We start from the raw sequence: 17,254 nt of genomic DNA on the forward strand, positions 1-17,254 counted from the left end.
GGTCACGACTGGACCTAGTGGCCAGGGGTTCCTTTACCTTTTTATGGGGAGTTGGAGAGTGCTTGTGGGTTTCCTTAAGGCACCCACCAATAATCTGAGTACCATCGTGCCTATTGATGTTGCACTAACGGAGGCCAGTCCTTTGTTGTGTTTCCCTTTTTCCTCCCCCTCCTGGCGGTGAGCCAATGAGTCATTTACCGCGATAACAAAGCTTCAGGTGCTCTTATGATTCAGCAAAATGGCATTCAGAGCTACGGGCCCCCTGCTGATAAGGAAAAGTTGGGTTTGATTGGGTTTGTTGCCTGTTGTGGGGTTTGGGGAGTGGGGCAACAATATGGGCTGAAAGCAAACAGTGGGGTGGGGGTGGGATTGGGGTGAGCACATTCCAGGGGGTCCAGCACTAACCACCAAAACCCCAGGTATTCAATTTTCTTTAAAAGGGGGGGGGGAAAGAAGAGCATGCAAGGGGGATTCTAAGTCCAATTTCTCAGTGTGTGGTGCCCAGTTTACACTGGAGAGGTCCAGCCTTTGGGGTGGAAAGGTACATAATTGGATTCATTTTGCATTTGAAGACAGGTTTCCACTCAGGGCCGTCTTTAGCATATGTGGCGCCGGGGTGCAAAGATACTCCCAGAGCCCCCAAATTTAGGGTGGCCTGGACGGAGGGAAGCCCGCACTGTGGTGGGGGGCGGGTTCCCCGGGCGGGAAAGGAGCATGTGCGTGGCCGGCGGAGCTGTCATCCCTGGCTCCAGGGGAGAGGTTATGTCCATCTGTTGGGCTTGGCCTAAGGCACTGCCACAGCTGCGAGGGGTGGTGACGCCCCCTGCTGCCGCCCCTTGTCCTTCTCCGCAGGAGCCGCCCTGTTGCCCGCTTCTTCCAGCTCCACCGCACATGCCTTCCCACCACTGTAGATGCTTTCCCCCACCTCCTTCCTCATCCTCCACCCCCAGCCAGGGCTGTGCTGGGCCCAGGGGTAACCCATGAAACACTGTCCAGGATCGGTCCAGAATCTGAAGGTTCCACTAGGAGTCAGTCCAACAGGGCCAAGGCAGGACACGAGGCAGGAAACCAGGCAAGGACAGGTACAGGATTCTCTGGCATACAGCAATGTTGCTCCCGCAACCTGGGGCGAGGTCTGACAGCCTTTTATCTTTGTTGGGGTAGCGGCCGGTCCTGATCTCCCGGCGACTCACCTCCCTGTTTCGCTCAAAGGCAAACACTCCTCCTGCGAGTACTCAGGTCTCTCCTTCTCTCAGACCTGAGTCTCCGCAGCTCGGGAGATATCGGTGGGTTACTAGACCCAGGGTCTGCCTCAGCCTCTCCTGACCCAACCGGTAGTGGAGCAGCTGTAAGTGATGGCCCAGCTGGAGGCAACGAGGTAATCCCCACATCTGGAGCCAGGGCAGGCTCAGGCCCCTGACTTGGCCCAGCTGGTGCTTGTTGCAGGGGAACCTGTGCAGACGGGGGCTCTTCAGGATCAGGCCTCAGACTTGGTTCAGATGATGCCTGAGGCAAAGGATCTGGTGCGGACTAAGACTCCTCTGGTTCTGAGTCCGAGCCCGAGTCCCAGGTCATCACAAGGGCTCTTGGCAGTGGCAGCGGTGGCTGGGCGTACATTCTAATCATGTAAAAACACCAGGCAGGCCCCACAAATAACCTAGAGATGCATTTTAAATTAAAGGACACATTCTACTCATGTAAATACATGCTGATTCCGGGACCTTCCACGGGCCGGATTGAGAAGGCGATTGGGCTGGATTCGGCCCCCAGGCCTTAGGTTGCCTACCCATGCACTAGTTAAACTGCAAAATGTCCCAGTTAGATCTCTCCAGCATTCAGAATGCGACTGAATACAGATACATTTCAAATCAGAGGAGACATCGAAACGGTGTGGGGTTTTTTTTTGCACACACACCCTTCTGCTTTTTCCATGTAAGCTGAGATCTGTGGTTTAACGTGCTCTCTTTAATTCTGGTGGTTTTGTTTTGTTCTTCAGTAGATTTACAAAAAGAAAAACCACACACCAAGGTATAAATTAGCCACAGAAAGGGGCAATCTTGTTGTTGTTGTTTACAGTGGTACCTCGGGTTACATATGCTTCAGTTTACATACGCTTCAGGTTACAGACTCCGCTAACCCAGAAATATTACCTTGGGTTAAGAACTTTGCTTCAGGATGAGAACAGAAATCGTGCTCCAGCGGCAAGGCAGCAGCAGGAGGCCCCATTAGCTAAAGTGGTGCTTCAGGCTAAAAACAGTTTCAGGTTAAGAATGGCCCTCCGGAACGAATTAAGTACTTAACCCGAGGTACCACTGTATTTTTAATCTGCTCCCCCTTCTGCCTGCATCTCAGTGATAGTGTCATTGGCAGTTCGGGTTCTTATCTTGCACTTTCCAGCATAATTTTATTGCTGCTAATTGACTCTTTTGGTAGTCAAGCTACCGTAACCCTTGGACTAACTCTTCTCTGCTGCAAGAATGAGCTTGTCTTTGTTTACCTGCTTGCTTTCTTATCAGCTAATTGGCTTGCTTTGATGCTGTGCTAATCATCTGTGAGCTTGGGATGCTTGGCCTATTGGCCTAGGGAAGGGAGCTATCTGCAAGACTTGGATGCCTGCCACCTGCATCGGCCAGGTGGACCAATGGGAGGTTCTGGCCAAAGAGACATATGCCAGTTCCTGTATGAGTAATGCGTTGAGACGCTTGCTAAGGTGCAGACAAGACACAATAAAGGTTTGCTGTTTTGGCATCCATCCCTAGTCTCTTAACAGCAGCAAGGTTCTGCAAGCCGCCTCTTAAGTTCTCACCTTCTTCTAACTGACCGCTCTGATTTTTTGACATCCTTCTTTGGCGCCCCTGCACCAAACCATCTGCACAGAACCTCCTCTTTGGGCCAGTGGACCAGGAAACCCGTGTCCGAGACACAAGGAAAGCACTGCTCTCCCCTCAACCTGGCAGGGTCCTATCACATGCACAGCACTGATAGAACATGGTCATGGGCCTCCAAGGACACAAACGCCGTTTGTGGAACAGTACCTTCATTGAAAAACTGAAATGACTTAGAAGTTAAATATAATTAAATAGATGTTTTGTGCTTCTGAGTGGGGTGGGGTTGTGGAATATTGATGGTTGCTTCGTGTGTGTGTGTGTAGATGTGTAGATGTAGGGAAAGATTGAAGGCACAAGGAGAAGGGGACAACGTGATTGGACAGTGTTCTTGAAGCTACCAGCATGAGTTTGACCGAACTGCTGGAGGCAGTGGGACACAGGAGTGCCTTGCGTGCTCTGGTCCATGGGGTCACGGAGAGTCGGACATGACTAAACGACTAAACAACAATGTATATGTATATACATATACTTGCTTTCGTAGATTTTCACGGGTACAGGAATGCAGGTTTTGGTGTCCTCGGGTGTCTTCCCGTGTAAAAGTTGGGGTGTCTAGGCGACGTTTCGACGAGGTCTCACTCGTCATCTTCAGGCTGGTGCTTTCGGCTTCTTGTTACTGGAACAGAGCAGGATCTCAGTGTTTGAGTTCCTATAAATACTGTTGAGGGGGTGTGGTGTATAGCCTCCAATGTTCTGGGCAGAGAGGAAGTTCCCAGGCTAGTGTGCCTTTTCTTCTTTTGTTCCTTAATTACTTGAGGGATATCTTGAGTGATTTCTTGAGTGATATCCTGAGTACCACTTAGGTGGGTCATTAGGTGTGGATTAGTTGCTAAAGTCTTTGTGTCTTGACCTCTTGAACTTTGTGAAGAGTTTTTCTGAGAAGATGGCTGTACTGCACTTAGTTGTGCTCTGGCTTGGCTTCGTGTATAGGGGCGAGCTGTGGTTTTGTGGCCTGTGTCAGCCAGATCTGTGTAGGGATTGCAGGGGGGTGCAGCATCCGGAGAAGCCAACAACCAACTTCCCTTCCTTGACGTCCTAATCTACAAAAAACCTGATGGCTCCCTAGGACACACTATCTACCGGAAAAAAACACACACCAACCGCTACTTACATGCACAATCACACCACCACCCTGCACAAATAAACTCCGTAGCCAAGACTCTCATCTCCAGAACCAAACGCCTGGCTGACAAAGACCACTTGACAACTGAGTTACAGAATCTCTCAAATGTGTTAATTGCCAATGGATACCAGCAAAACAGGGTTACGAAGCTAATCCAAAAAGAAACACCCCCCAAAAACCAAGACACAGAAGAAAACAATGGCATGGCCCTCCTTCCTTATATCAAGGGCACTACAGATAAAATTAGCAAAATCCTCCATAAACACAATATCAAAACAGCCTTTTGCACCAACCAAAAAATAGCCAATATCCTCAGAAACCCCAAGGATAAAATCCAGTTGGAAAACCAAGGGGTCTATGAAATACCCTGCAAAGTCTGCCCAGCCACGTACATTGGACAAACAAACAGACGAATAAATGCACGTATCGCAGAACACAAGAATGCCGTCAAAAAAGAAGAAAAAACTTCCTCTCTTTTCCAACACATGAAAGAAACAGGACACGAAATTAATTTTGCAGATTCCAAATTGCTCTTTAACATGGAACATCACCACAAGAGAATAATCATGGAAGCCATCGAGATAGAGAAACACCCTCACAACATGAACAAGCGTGACGACACATCCCGCTTGCCAGACATCTGGAAATTAGCCCTCCCCACAAAAACTGACACCAGATCCAGAGGCACACAGAACGCCATCACCAATCAACCACACCAGACCCAAACCCAGACCCTCTCCACAGATAAATTACAGACACCATCCAGTAGCCAAACCATGGTGGCACCTCCGGATGCTGCACCCCCCTGCAATCCCTACACAGATCTGGCTGACACAGGCCACAAAACCACAGCTCGCCCCTATACACGAAGCCAAGCCAGAGCACAACTAAGTGCAGTACAGCCATCTTCTCAGAAAAACTCTTCACAAAGTTCAAGAGGTCAAGACACAAAGACTTTAGCAACTAATCCACACCTAATGACCCACCTAAGTGGTACTCAGGATATCACTCAAGAAATCACTCAAGATATCCCTCAAGTAATTAAGGAACAAAAGAAGAAAAGGCACACTAGCCTGGGAACTTCCTCTCTGCCCAGAACATTGGAGGCTATACACCACACCCCCTCAACAGTATTTATAGGAACTCAAACACTGAGATCCTGCTCTGTTCCAGTAACAAGAAGCCGAAAGCACCAGCCTGAAGATGACGAGTGAGACCTCGTCGAAACGTCGCCTAGACACCCCAACTTTTACACGGGAAGACACCCGAGGACACCAAAACCTGCATATACATATACATATACACACAGTGCTTTTTTCCTAAAAAAATGTTTACTCTCATTTTCTTACTCATATTGAAATACTGCCCCTCAAGGAGGTCAAACTTAGATTCACAAAATGTTTAGGGGTATATGTACCCCAGAAAAAAGATAGATAGATAGATAGATAGATAGATAGATAGATAGATAGATAGATGATTGATAGATAGATAGATAGATAGAGATAGATAGATATAGATAGATAGATAGATAGATAGATAGATAGATAGATAGATAGATGATAGATAGATAGATAGATAGATAGATAGATGATAGATAGATAGATAGATAGATAGATAGATAGATAGATAGATAGATAGATATAGATAGATGATAGATAGATAGATAGATAGATAGATGATAGATAGATAGATAGATAGATAGATAGATAGATAGATAGATGATAGATAGATAGATAGATAGATGATAGATAGATAGATGATAGATAGATGATAGATATAGATAGATGATAGATGCAGAACCGGAACCAATAAAAGATTTGGGGAAGTGGGGAGGACACCACCAGACGCATACCCTCCAACATTCCTCAGATGAAAATAGGGATATTTCTCACTCTGTCCCCCACCCCCATTTTTTTCTCCCTCACCCACAGAACATTTCCACCACCGCTATATCAATGGGACAAAGCACACAGACCCTCCAGCATCTGAGAAAACCCCTTAATCCTGGATTTATTTTTTTCTTTGGTAGATTTACAAAAAGAAAAACACATACCAAAGAATAAATTAGTCACAGAAAGGGGCAATGTTGTTGGTGTTATAATAATAATAAAAATAAATAATAAAAATAAAAATCCAAGGCTTCTTGACCCCTGCTCCGCTCCCCCTTTCTTCCCACCCAGGGCGGTTCTGCTTTCTACCTGCATTTCAGAGCTATACAACAAAGGTAATCCCCCTGTGTTGCAAAAACAGAAAACTCTGAACAACCGCAAGCAACATGCGGCTAATACTACACTGTTAAGTGATTGCTGATCCATTGCTATTTGAAGTACCTGTAGGGACAACTTATTTGCTGACGAAGAATCAGTTTGTTATCCGGAAAAAACTATTTGGCGCCCCTATCACCGAACATCTGCAAGATTTTGACTCTTGAAATGCACTTTGCCTTCATTTCAGTGTTCTTTGATATTGACTGACGCTTTTCAATTCGGTTCATGGAACATTTGTTTGATTCCTATTATTTGTGACTTGATGCAAGGATTATATATATTCTGCTTATGAATGGTGGAACAATATAATGTTATAAATATTTTGTTAGCACATTATTAGCTGCGTGTTGCTTGTAGATGCATCTCAGAGCTGGCAAATCCCACAGTGGTAGCAGCCTAGCCTTCTCCTTGCTTGCTCTGCAACAGCCACTATGTGCTGCCCAATGAAGGGACACGGAGCGTATGCAGAAGTAATAATACTAATACTAATACTAATAATAATAATTTATTACTTATACATCGCCTATCTGGCAAGGTCTCCCCAGCCACTCTGGGCAGCTCCCAACAGAATATTAAAAACACAATAAAACATCAAACATTAAAATCTTCCCTGTTACAGGGCTGCCTTCAGATGTCTTCTAAAAGTCAGATAGTTGTCTGTTTCCTTTACATCTGACAGGAGGGCATTCCACAGGGCGGGTGCCACTACCAAGAAGGCCCTCTGCCTGGTTCCCTGTAGCCTCACTTCCTGCAGTGAGGGAACCACCAGAAGGCCCTTGGTGCTGGACCTCCATGTCCGGGCTGAACAATGGGGTGGAGAGGCTCCTTCAGGTATACTGGGCCAAGGCCATTTAGGGCTTTAATGGTCAGCACCAACACTTTGAATTGTGCTCTGAAACGTACTGGGAGCCAATGTAGGTCCTTCAGGACCGGTGTTATGTGATCTTGGCAGCCACTCCCTGTCACCATTCTGGCTGCCGCATTCTGGATTAGTTGTAGTTTTCGGGTCACCTTCAAAGGTAGCCCCACGTAGAGCGCATTGCAGTAGTCCAAGCAGGAGATAACCAGAGCATGCACCACTCTGGTGAGACAGTCCGCAGGCAGGTGGGGTCTCATCCTGCGTACCAGATGCAGCTGGTAGACACCTGGTCACAGAACTGACCTGCGCCTCCATGGACAGCTGTGAGTCCAAAATGACTCCCAGGCTGCGTGGTCCTTCAGGGGCACAGTTACCCCATTCAGGACCAGGGAGTCTTCCATACCCACCTGCAAAGGAAGAGGGGACTTTGAGCTCATTTAGCATCCTGCTTCCTGCTACACCAGTCCTAAGTCCTGCACTTGGATCCAAGAAGCTGCTTAGGGGGTGATTCTCCAGCAGGACGTACTTTCTTGTCTTATTTGGAGCCAACTGCCATGCAAGCTACGCTACCAAAACAATACTCAAATCGAAACGCAGAAAGTTGTTCCTGTTAACAGCAGCAGTTTGTCTGTGGGCTGTTTGTCTGTTCTGCCTTCTGGAAGAAGGTATAGGGTTATAAAGGCCAGGACTAGCCGCCTGAAAAACAGTTTCTACGCTAATGCAATTCTGGTTCTAAACGCAGCATAAGGGGTCTCTGTAGTATAGTGTATTTTAAAATGGGGTTTTAGAGTTTTTAGGGGGTTTTGAATGTTTTATGTAGTTTGTATGTAGTTTTTATGTAGTTTTATGTAGTTTTGTGGTAGTTTTATGTAGTTTTTGTGTAGTTTTTCAATTTCATTGTTCCGCAAGGGACAATGACAATAAAGATATCGTATCGTATCAGGAGAAGGGAAATGTCTAAGAAGGGAGGGGGACCCGTCAAAGTGGTTTCCGCCTAGTGTGGCATTCTCTTCCCCCACAGCTGCCTGCCATATGCCGCCAAAGCTCATGCGGAGAGGCGTATCACACGTTGTGACCACAACCAGGGAATGGTCAGGAGGCAAAGGGCGCCACCTCCGCTCTAATGTTTTCAGCGTCCTCCTACAATTTAGGATTAAAAGAGCGCCGCATTTCATTCTTCTGAAAAGCAAAACGTGAAGCTAGCTAACGCGCTGGTTTTGCTCAAGACCGATTAGCAAACTGCCAGGGCTTCAAGGCTAGTTGGCCGCTGTTTGCACCTCGACTGTTGGACAGTCAAACGCAAAGCCAGCTCTCAGACCCTCCAAGTGTCCCTGTTTTCCAGGGACATCCCTCAGCCTGATCTTTTATTTCCCTTCCCTTCCCTCCCCTTTTATGAAGATCACCTGCTCTGAGACCCCACAGCAAATTCTCCCTGGTTTCCTCACTGGCCCAAGTAGGACCAATTCAGCCAGCTAGCCCTGGGGATTATCTAATGTTTATTTCCCCTAAATTGATTTTTGAATTTTATTGTTATTCGTGTTTGTATACTGTATTTTATGCTGCTTTTATAATTAAGTGTTTTAAATTTGTTGTTAGCTGCCCTGAGCCCGGTTTTTGAACCGGGAAGGGCGGGGTATAAATAAAAAATTAGTAGTAGTAGTAGTAGTAGTATTAGTATTATTTAGAGAAGCTGTCCCAGTTTCTGATTCAATCCTGGAATGTCCCACTTTTCCTTAAGACGTCTCTATTTTCATCGGAGAAATGTTGGAGGGTATGAGCTCTCAAATGGAGAGCAAGAGAGATTTCCATATTTCTTTGTTTTTAAAATAAATTTAACTTGGAAAGACTCATTCATTGTTGGATCCCAGCCAGTCAGGGATCCTGCTGTGAATGTGATGTTGTGACAGCTTACTGCTGAGGTAGTGCAGTGCAGTGGTCAGAGTGCTGAAAAGCTGCAGGTTCAAATTCCCCCTCAGCCATGAACATCCTTGGCTGACACTGAGCCCAGACACACTCATTGTCAGATAAACCTACCTCACAGGTTTGCTATGAGGTGAAAGGGGGCAGGAGAACCATGCAGATTTCTCTTCGGATGAAGGTTATCTATTAAATTATCCATGCCAATCAGACCAAGTTGCAAGCATTTCTCACACACACACACACACACACACACACACACATACAGTGGTACCTCTGGTTAAGTACTTAATTCGTTCCGGAGGTCTGTACTTAACCTGAAACTGTTCTTAACCTGAAGCACCACTTTAGCTAATGGGGCCTCCTGCTGCCGCTGTGCCGCCAGAGCCTGATTTCTGTTCTTATCCTGAAGCAAAGTTCTTAACCTGAGGTAATCTTTCTGGGTTAGAGGAGTCTGTAACCTGAAGCGTATGTAACCCGAGGTACCACAGTACTGTGTGTGTGTGTGTGTTTCCTGTTTTTGAGCACTGGGGGGGCACTTCCCTTTAAAACACTGAGCACTGAGGCAAATCAGCACCTGCGTTTTAAAAATGCACACAAATTCACACCTTTTTGTACAATTTTGACCCGTTCTAGGGGGAAAAAAACGACCCCAGATGTGGGCATTTTTTGAGGCGTGAGAAAAACACGAGCTCAACAGAGCAAGTCCTAACTGGTTTCAGCACTAATATGGAGGAAATGAAACAAGTTTTATTAAGCAAAGGTCGGTGTGTGTGTGTGTGTGTGTGTGTGGATGGGTGTGGGAATTCGGAACTGTGTGGACCTGTGAACCAGGCAAATGGCAGAAGCGGCTGAATCATACATCTTTCGTTTTACTGATGATGGTGGCGATGCTTTCAGGTGACACCATGGACCCAGGAGTCCTGGCTGGGAAGAGCTACCTGGACCTCCTGCTCAGTGACGTCGACATTCCGGTTCTGTATAAGGAGGTAGTGGAAACAGGTGAGTTTCTCTCCCCGGGCGTCGTGAAGAATAATCCCCTGATCGTTTTGTTTTCTCATCTGCCTGACGCCCCATAATTTCTTTTTATTGTGAAAGCTGCAAAAGACATGTCAAGAGTCAGATAACCCAGGGGACAAGATGAAAGCGCAAAAACAATGGAAGAGGCATTTCCAGGGCAGTTCTGCCTGTCTGCATCTAGGAAATAAAACCAGGTTGGCTGGATTGGGGTACATTGCAGCTGCTGCCCACATACCGTATTTTTTGCTCTATAAGACTCACTTTTTCCCTCCTAAAAAGTAAGGGGAAATGTGTGTGCGTCTTATGGAGCGAATGCAGGCTGCACAGCTATCCCAGAAGCCAGAACAGCAAGAGGGATTGCTGATTTTACTGCGTAGCGATCCCTCTTGCTGTTCTGGCTTCTGAGATTCAGAATATTTTTTTTCTTGTTTTCCTCCTCCAAAAACTAGGTGCGTCTTGTGGTCTGGTGCGTCTTATAGAGCGAAAAATACGGTAAATATTCATCCTTGCTTTCGCAGTCCTTCTTCACTGACCAGTCTTCTTCATCCTCTATTTTGGACTGGTCAATGGCTGACGAAGGGCTGCACAGGAAGTACCGTACTTTCCCGTGTATGTCACGCCCCCGAGTGTAAGACACCCCCTATTTTAGGGGACTCAAAATTAAGAAAATGGGGGGAGATTGCCCAGAATTGCTGAGCATTTTTGGGGAGGGAAATCGCTCACCCATCTGACCAACACTGACAATAACGCACGTCACAGAGGCCAAAAATCGCCTGTCCGCTCGCCGCCAGCAGCCGCCAATCGCCCACCCAATTGCCGCAACGACAGCCAATCAACAGCAGCCCTTGCCGCAGTCACCAATCACCAGAGCAATAGCGGCTGACAATCTCCTACTCACAGCAGCAACCAGTCACCCGTCACCACACTGAACTACCCACGTATAAGACGACCCCAATTTTTAAACATTATTTTTGCAGGGAAAAACCTCGTCTTATACAGTGGTACCTCGGGTTAAGAACTTAATTCATTCTGGAGTTCCGTTCTTAACCTGAAACTGTTCTTAACCTGAAGCACCACTTTAGCTAATGGGGCCTCCCGCTGCTGCCGCGCGATTTCTGTTCTCATCCTGAAGCAAAGTTCTTAACCTGAGGTATTATTCCTGGGTTAGTGGAGTTTATAACTTGAAGCATCTGTAACCCGAGGTACCACTGTACACGGAAAAGCACAGTACTTTCTGGGAGCCAGAAATCCAAAGTATTCTCTGAGGGCAACCTCTGGCCAAATCAGATATTTTTGAGCTGGTTTTTCCACCTGGCTTCTTAAAGAAAGAAAAAGGAATAAGCAAACAACAACAAAGACTTTAAAGTGAAATTACGAGAGCAATGGTAGGAACAGGGTGGAAGAGGGGTGTTGAAGGAAGGTGTATTTAAACCTCTGCCTTGACCCGTTTTCCTAAATGCCCCCCCCAAAGCAGCAATGGGTCAAGAAAACAGTGGGGCTTAAGCAGGTACTCTGCCTGCAGGGATGGATGAGAAATTCGGTTCAGCTTAAACTGACCCAATTTGCATTTTCCGAGATGTTCCGCAAACTGAAATACAGTCAGCCTTTGAAATTTTAACTTCTCTGAATTTTGCAATGCAGTTGTCCAGCCAAGAAATATATATTAAAATGCATATACAAGGGTATGGTGTGTGCGACAATACATATACTAATGAATGTTACGTACAGAAATGCATTATATCGGGGGGGAATCCTTTGCAGAAATGTGTATATTCAGGGAAATTACATACCAAAGTGTGCCTATTAGGTGAAATTTGCCCCTGCGTGTGAAACAGCCCACCTGTCAATTGTATGATGTTCTAGTGGCATCTGTGATTGGCAGGTGAGTTGCCCCGCCCACCTTTCCATGCTGACCCACAGGGTGTTGCCAGATAAAGATCTGGTCCTGGGAGCCCAAAAAGTTTCTGATTTCTATGGGCTCTGCAGATATTTAAAGTGTTTCTGCGGTTGATGCTTTGTGTAGTAAGATAAAAGTTGCATAGATGTTTTTGTGCACTATTAATGCCTCTTTCGTTTTATTTTTTTAACTCTAGAACCTGACGACCAGGAAAACAACCCCGATGTCTTTTACACAGTGGAAAGTAATGAGAGTGGAGAGCAAGTCTGCCTGTGTGCGGACACTGGAGAGGCCTATGATAAAATAGGTAGGAAGATGGAATGTCGAGGGCGGAGAGGAGCTTGTTTCTTTGTTTGTTAGATATCGTTAAATTTGTATACCGCCCTATACCCCAAAGTCTCAGGGTGGTTCACAACATAAAATCACAATGAATGAATGAATCTTTATTTTCATCAGCCATCGGCCACAGCAATAAAACAACAATATGATATACAAAGAATAAAAATAAAAAGTCAATTATATAAAATACATTTCAGGGTTTTGAATCAATAGTCAAATAGTGGATCTTATTCTAATTGTCCCAGCTAAAAACCTTGCAACCTTTGCTGTCACCTGCTCATCTTGATCTGCGAAGAGAAAGGACACTGTGGCAGTGGCTGGGCGGCCCAGAACGGACAATAAAAGAGGGGCGATAACCTCATTCCCCAAGTCTTTATAAAGAGTGCAAGCCAGAAGGGCATGCGCCACTGATTCAGTACTGCCATCTCCACAGGGACATAGGTTTATTCGTGTGGAATCTGTTGGAATCGTCCCTCAAGTACAACGGAGGGCAATACATTCAATCTTGCAAAAGTAAAAGCGCATCTATATTTCAGAATCGCTACATAAAATCACAAAATGCATAGTAAAGAAAAAGACAAGAGCGTTCAGCAAACTTTTTCAGCCGGGGGCCAGTCCACTGTCCCTCAGACCTTGTGGGGGGCCAGACTATATTTTTTGGGGGGGGGGAATGAACGAATTCCTATGTCCCACAAATAACCGAGAGATGCATTTTAAATCAAAGGACACATTCTACTCATGTAAAAACACACTGATTCCCGGACCGTCCGCGGGCTGGATTGAGAAGGCGATTGGGCCGGATCCGGCCCCCGGGCCTTAGTCTGCCTACCCATGGACAAGACCTTTTCCTTTTAGATCTTCTTGTTAGGATGTCTTGCAGTCAAAGACTTTTAAAATGGCGGTGTGGTTTTGAATAAACAAACCAACAATGCAAATATTACGGTTGCACAAACTACTTCTTCCCTCTGACCCAGGGATCACTGGCCACAGATCTGGGCTCAAATCTTTCAGGGGGAAGACCTGGTGTATATTTGGGGTTTAGCCTTAATTAAACATAGGGTCAGAGGAAAGAGAGGTAGCTGACCAAGAGCGTCTGGTGGCAGGGTTTAATCCTGCGGGGCTCTTCCTTCGGAAGCATCTTGCCTGTCACAAAGGAGTTGGGATTTTATTGACTACATCGCTGCATTGGTACTCCACACAGCTCAAACCTTCTTTTGGGAAGACAGAGCCAATTCGGCAGGCCTCTCCTAAACCTTTTCACTGCTTTTTCTTTCTTTTCCCACTTGACCTCTTCTTCTTCCTCAGCAATGGCTGCTTCTTCTTTTGCCTGACAAACCCAGATCGCTCTGAGCCCTACAACCCAACCCGTGACAATCTGAGACTGTCTCCACCCAGCTCTGGGTGACACCCTGTCCATCCCCTTTTCAGGGCTTCAGCTGAATCTAATGCACAACCTTAGTTTTGTACCTTCTTTTTTAACAAAACAAAACCTTACTTTTCTGCATTTGCAACCCAAGCAGTGTACAGAAGCCTCAGGTGCTGATTGGACGAGCTGCTCTTATGTCACAGAAGGGTCTCTGGTGCCCTCCAGGTTTTGTTGGACTATAACACCACCCCTGCTCCCAGCACCCCTGACGCTTGGCCATGCTTGCTGAGGCTGATGTCCAGGGGTGCTGGGAGTTGTAGTTCAGCAGCACCCAGAGGTTCCCTACATCTGCGGGGAAGGTTTGAGCTTTTATTTGTAGAAGAATTCACCTGTACAGCTTCTCACTTTGCATTCTTCCCCTCTTTTTTTTTTTTAAATAGCTTCCTTAGCTGAATACGTGCTAAAAGACCAGCAAGAAAAACCTGAGGAAGATCTGTTCGGTAAGATTCTTATGTGCCCCCCTCCCCTTCCAGAAAAGCATTGCATTTGAGCTGCCCTCATGGCAGTCAGTGTGGTGTAGTGGTTAAGAGCGGTAGTCTCGTAATCTGGGGAACCGGGTTCGCGTCTCCGCTCCTCCACATGCAGCTGCTGGGTGACCTTGGGCCAGTCACACTTCTCTGAAGTCTCTCAGCCCCACTCACCTCACAGAGTGTTTGTTGTGGAGGAGGAAGGGAAAGGAGAATGTTAGCCGCATTGAGACTCCTTAAAGGGAGTCAAAGGCGGGATATCAAATCTCTTCTTCTTCAGTCTATCTCACAACAGACTTCAGTACGTACAGCCTCTAAAGGTCTTGATGCAGCCTTAGTTACATGGCTTTAGCAGAAATGCTATAAAGAATTAAGTACAATAAATTGTAAAGGGATTAAAGGGAAAAATAAGGTTAGAATGTGTTAAGATAAATTATAGGACAGAGAATTAAGGAAGATGGAAAGGATTTGCTGAAACAATTAATTGAAGTAGAATACAAAAAAGGGAGGTGTGAGGAAGTCGCTGAAACAAGTTAATGAAAGATAATAATATTGAAAGTATCGAATGTGTTTTTAACTGTTTTTGTTTTGGTTTGTTATATATATGTAGTGTTTTTGTTTTGTATTGTATTGTATTGTTTTGTTATGTCTAATTCTTTTCTTTTTTTTCTTTCTGTAATTTTCAAATTCTTAATAAATATCATTTAAATAAAATAAAATAAAATAAAGGTCTTGATGCAGCCTTGTCTAATCATGAATAAACAGCCTGTTCTTCCCTTTCTTTTTTCAAACCAAACAGGAAACCTGGTTCTAGATGAGGCAGCGGCTGAAACCCCAGGGGAGGCCAAGAAACGGGGTGAGCAGGAGGTGAATTGGTGGGGTTCATGCGGCAGCCGAGGGCAGAACATCTTGCAGTTCCTTGTTTATTTTAGGCTTTTGTTTTAGGCATTTATAACCAGCCTTATGCAAATAGCCTCAAGGCAGCTTACAAAAGCAGAAGAGAATGTATGAAAATGCATGAAAGCAACACATTATAACAGGAGACTAATAATAATAATAATAATAATAATAATAATAATTTATTATTTGTACCCTGCCCATCTGGCTGGGTTTCCCCAGCCACTTTGGGCGGCTTCCAACAAAAGACCGAAAATACACTAAGATGTCACACATTAAAAACTTCCCTGAACCTCACGATAGTTATTTTTAAAGCAGGTGTAAGGACCCTTTGACGTTCAAGCTGTTTGCTTATTTCATAAGTCTCTAGGGGAAAGGAAGGGCTCTCACAATCTGTCCTGGCATCAGTCCTCACCCAATAGGAATGTAATTTAAAAGCACACAGAAATCTGCAAATATCAGGGATTCTCCCAGTTGTGTGGCTACTTCCATCCCTGCTGTTCTGGCAGAGAGGAGTCACACCTGCTGAAGTAATTGTTCAAGGCGCTGTGCCTTCATCTTCCTTTCTTTCCACCCCCAGGCAGCTGCTCTGATGCTCCAGAGCCCAAACGCAGGAAACTCGGTGAGTTGGGGGTTGCGTCGATAGCTGGGCGCCGCAGCGAGATAGATGCGCTTAGCCAGGGCAGCATAAAACAGCCTTCTTCTCCATTCGACGTGCACAGTGGAACTTGCCTCTCCAAATCTACATCCTCTCTGCAAATAAACCCACACACAATGTTCTTATCTCGTTTTCCTGTTGCAATTATACTTGCAAATGGCGGGTGACTAAGTCGTGGGATAGGAGAGCCGAAAATAATGCCAATATTGGTAAAGGGAAAAGGGAAAGGACCCCTGGACGGTTTAGTCAGTCAAAGGTGGCTATGGGGTTGCAGCGCTCATCTTGCTTTCAGGCTGAGGGAGCCGGCCTTTGTCCACAGACAGCTTTCTGGGTCATGTGGCCAGCATGACTAAAATGCTTCTGGAGTAATGGAACACCAGAGTGCTTCTGGAGTAATGGAACACCAGAGTGCATGGAAACGCTGTTTACCTTCCTGCCACAGTGGTACCTATTTATCTACTTGCACTGGCGTGCTTTCGAACGGCTAGGTTGGCAGGAGCTGGGACAGAGCTCACTCCGTCACGGGGATTCGAACCTTCTAATCTGCAAGCCCAAGGGGCTCAGTGGTTTAAACCACAGCGCCACCTGCGTCCCTTTAATGCCCATATATTTCACATCTGACAACCAATGAGCCCCTTTGGTTTCAGATAGCACACGGGTAAATGAGTCTGAAAAGCCTGGGACACATTTTCAAGGCCCTTCAGCCGCTATGGTGGCTTTTAAACAAAAGTCATATACAGTGGTGCCCCGCAAGACGAATGCCTCGCAAGACGAAAAACCCGCAAGACGAAAGGGTTTTTCGGTTTTTGCGTCGCTTCGCTAGACGATTTTCCCTATGGGGTTGCTTCGCAAGAAGAAAGCCCATAGGGAAATCTCCGGGGAGCTCTTTTAAATGCTGGCGGTGGGGAGCAAAGCCTTTCCCCCCCCCTCCGGACTTCAGAAGAGGTCCAGGAAGGCCGGCGGGGGCCGAAAGGCTTTGCTCCCCACCGCCAGCATTTTAAAAGCGGTCCGGGATAGCAGGGAAGCGCTTCCCGCTATCCCGGACGGCTTTTGAAGGCAGGCGGGGGGAGCAAAGACTTTCGCCCCCCGCTGGCCTTCAGAAGAGGAGGCTGTCCGGGGCGATCTTAAAATGCTGGCGGGCGGCAGCGAAGGCTTCGCTGCCGCCCGCCAGCATTTTAAAAAATCTCGGGACAGCAGAGAAGTCCTCTGCTGTCCCGGTTTTTTTTTTAAATGCTGGGGGTGGGAAGAAAAGCCCTTGTCCGCCCCCCCCCCGCCTTCAGAAGAGGTCGGGGGACAGACTGTCCCCGGACCTGGTCTGAAGGCGGTTTCCATAGGAACGCATTGATTGATTTTCAATGCATTCCTATGGGAAACCGTGCTTCGCAAGACGAAAAACTCGCAAGACGAAAGAACTTGCGGAACGAATTAATTTCGTCTTGCGAGGCACCACTGTATTGAGTGTTAACTCTGGAAGTGTGTACTCGATTCTGATCAAACTG

At 46.3% G+C, this 17,254-nt stretch overlaps 1 protein-coding gene across 3 annotated transcripts in view; it reads left to right on the forward strand.

The window, feature by feature from the left end:
- The window catches only part of CIITA (class II major histocompatibility complex transactivator), a 48,293-nt gene that overhangs the window by 6,913 nt on the left and 24,126 nt on the right, over positions 1-17,254 (forward strand). For all 3 annotated transcript variants that reach the window (XM_081889088.1, XM_081889090.1, XM_081889089.1), the window contains exons 2-6: positions 9,952-10,053; positions 12,165-12,275; positions 14,114-14,173; positions 15,000-15,056; positions 15,678-15,719. In XM_081889088.1, the coding sequence (XP_081745214.1) occupies positions 9,952-10,053; positions 12,165-12,275; positions 14,114-14,173; positions 15,000-15,056; positions 15,678-15,719 (372 nt within the window). The remainder of the gene's footprint in view (positions 1-9,951; positions 10,054-12,164; positions 12,276-14,113; positions 14,174-14,999; positions 15,057-15,677; positions 15,720-17,254) is intronic.

The sequence above is a fragment of the Podarcis melisellensis genome (genome assembly GCF_964234715.1).
Source record: "Podarcis melisellensis genome assembly, chromosome: 14".
NCBI lineage: Eukaryota > Metazoa > Chordata > Lepidosauria > Squamata > Lacertidae > Podarcis > Podarcis melisellensis.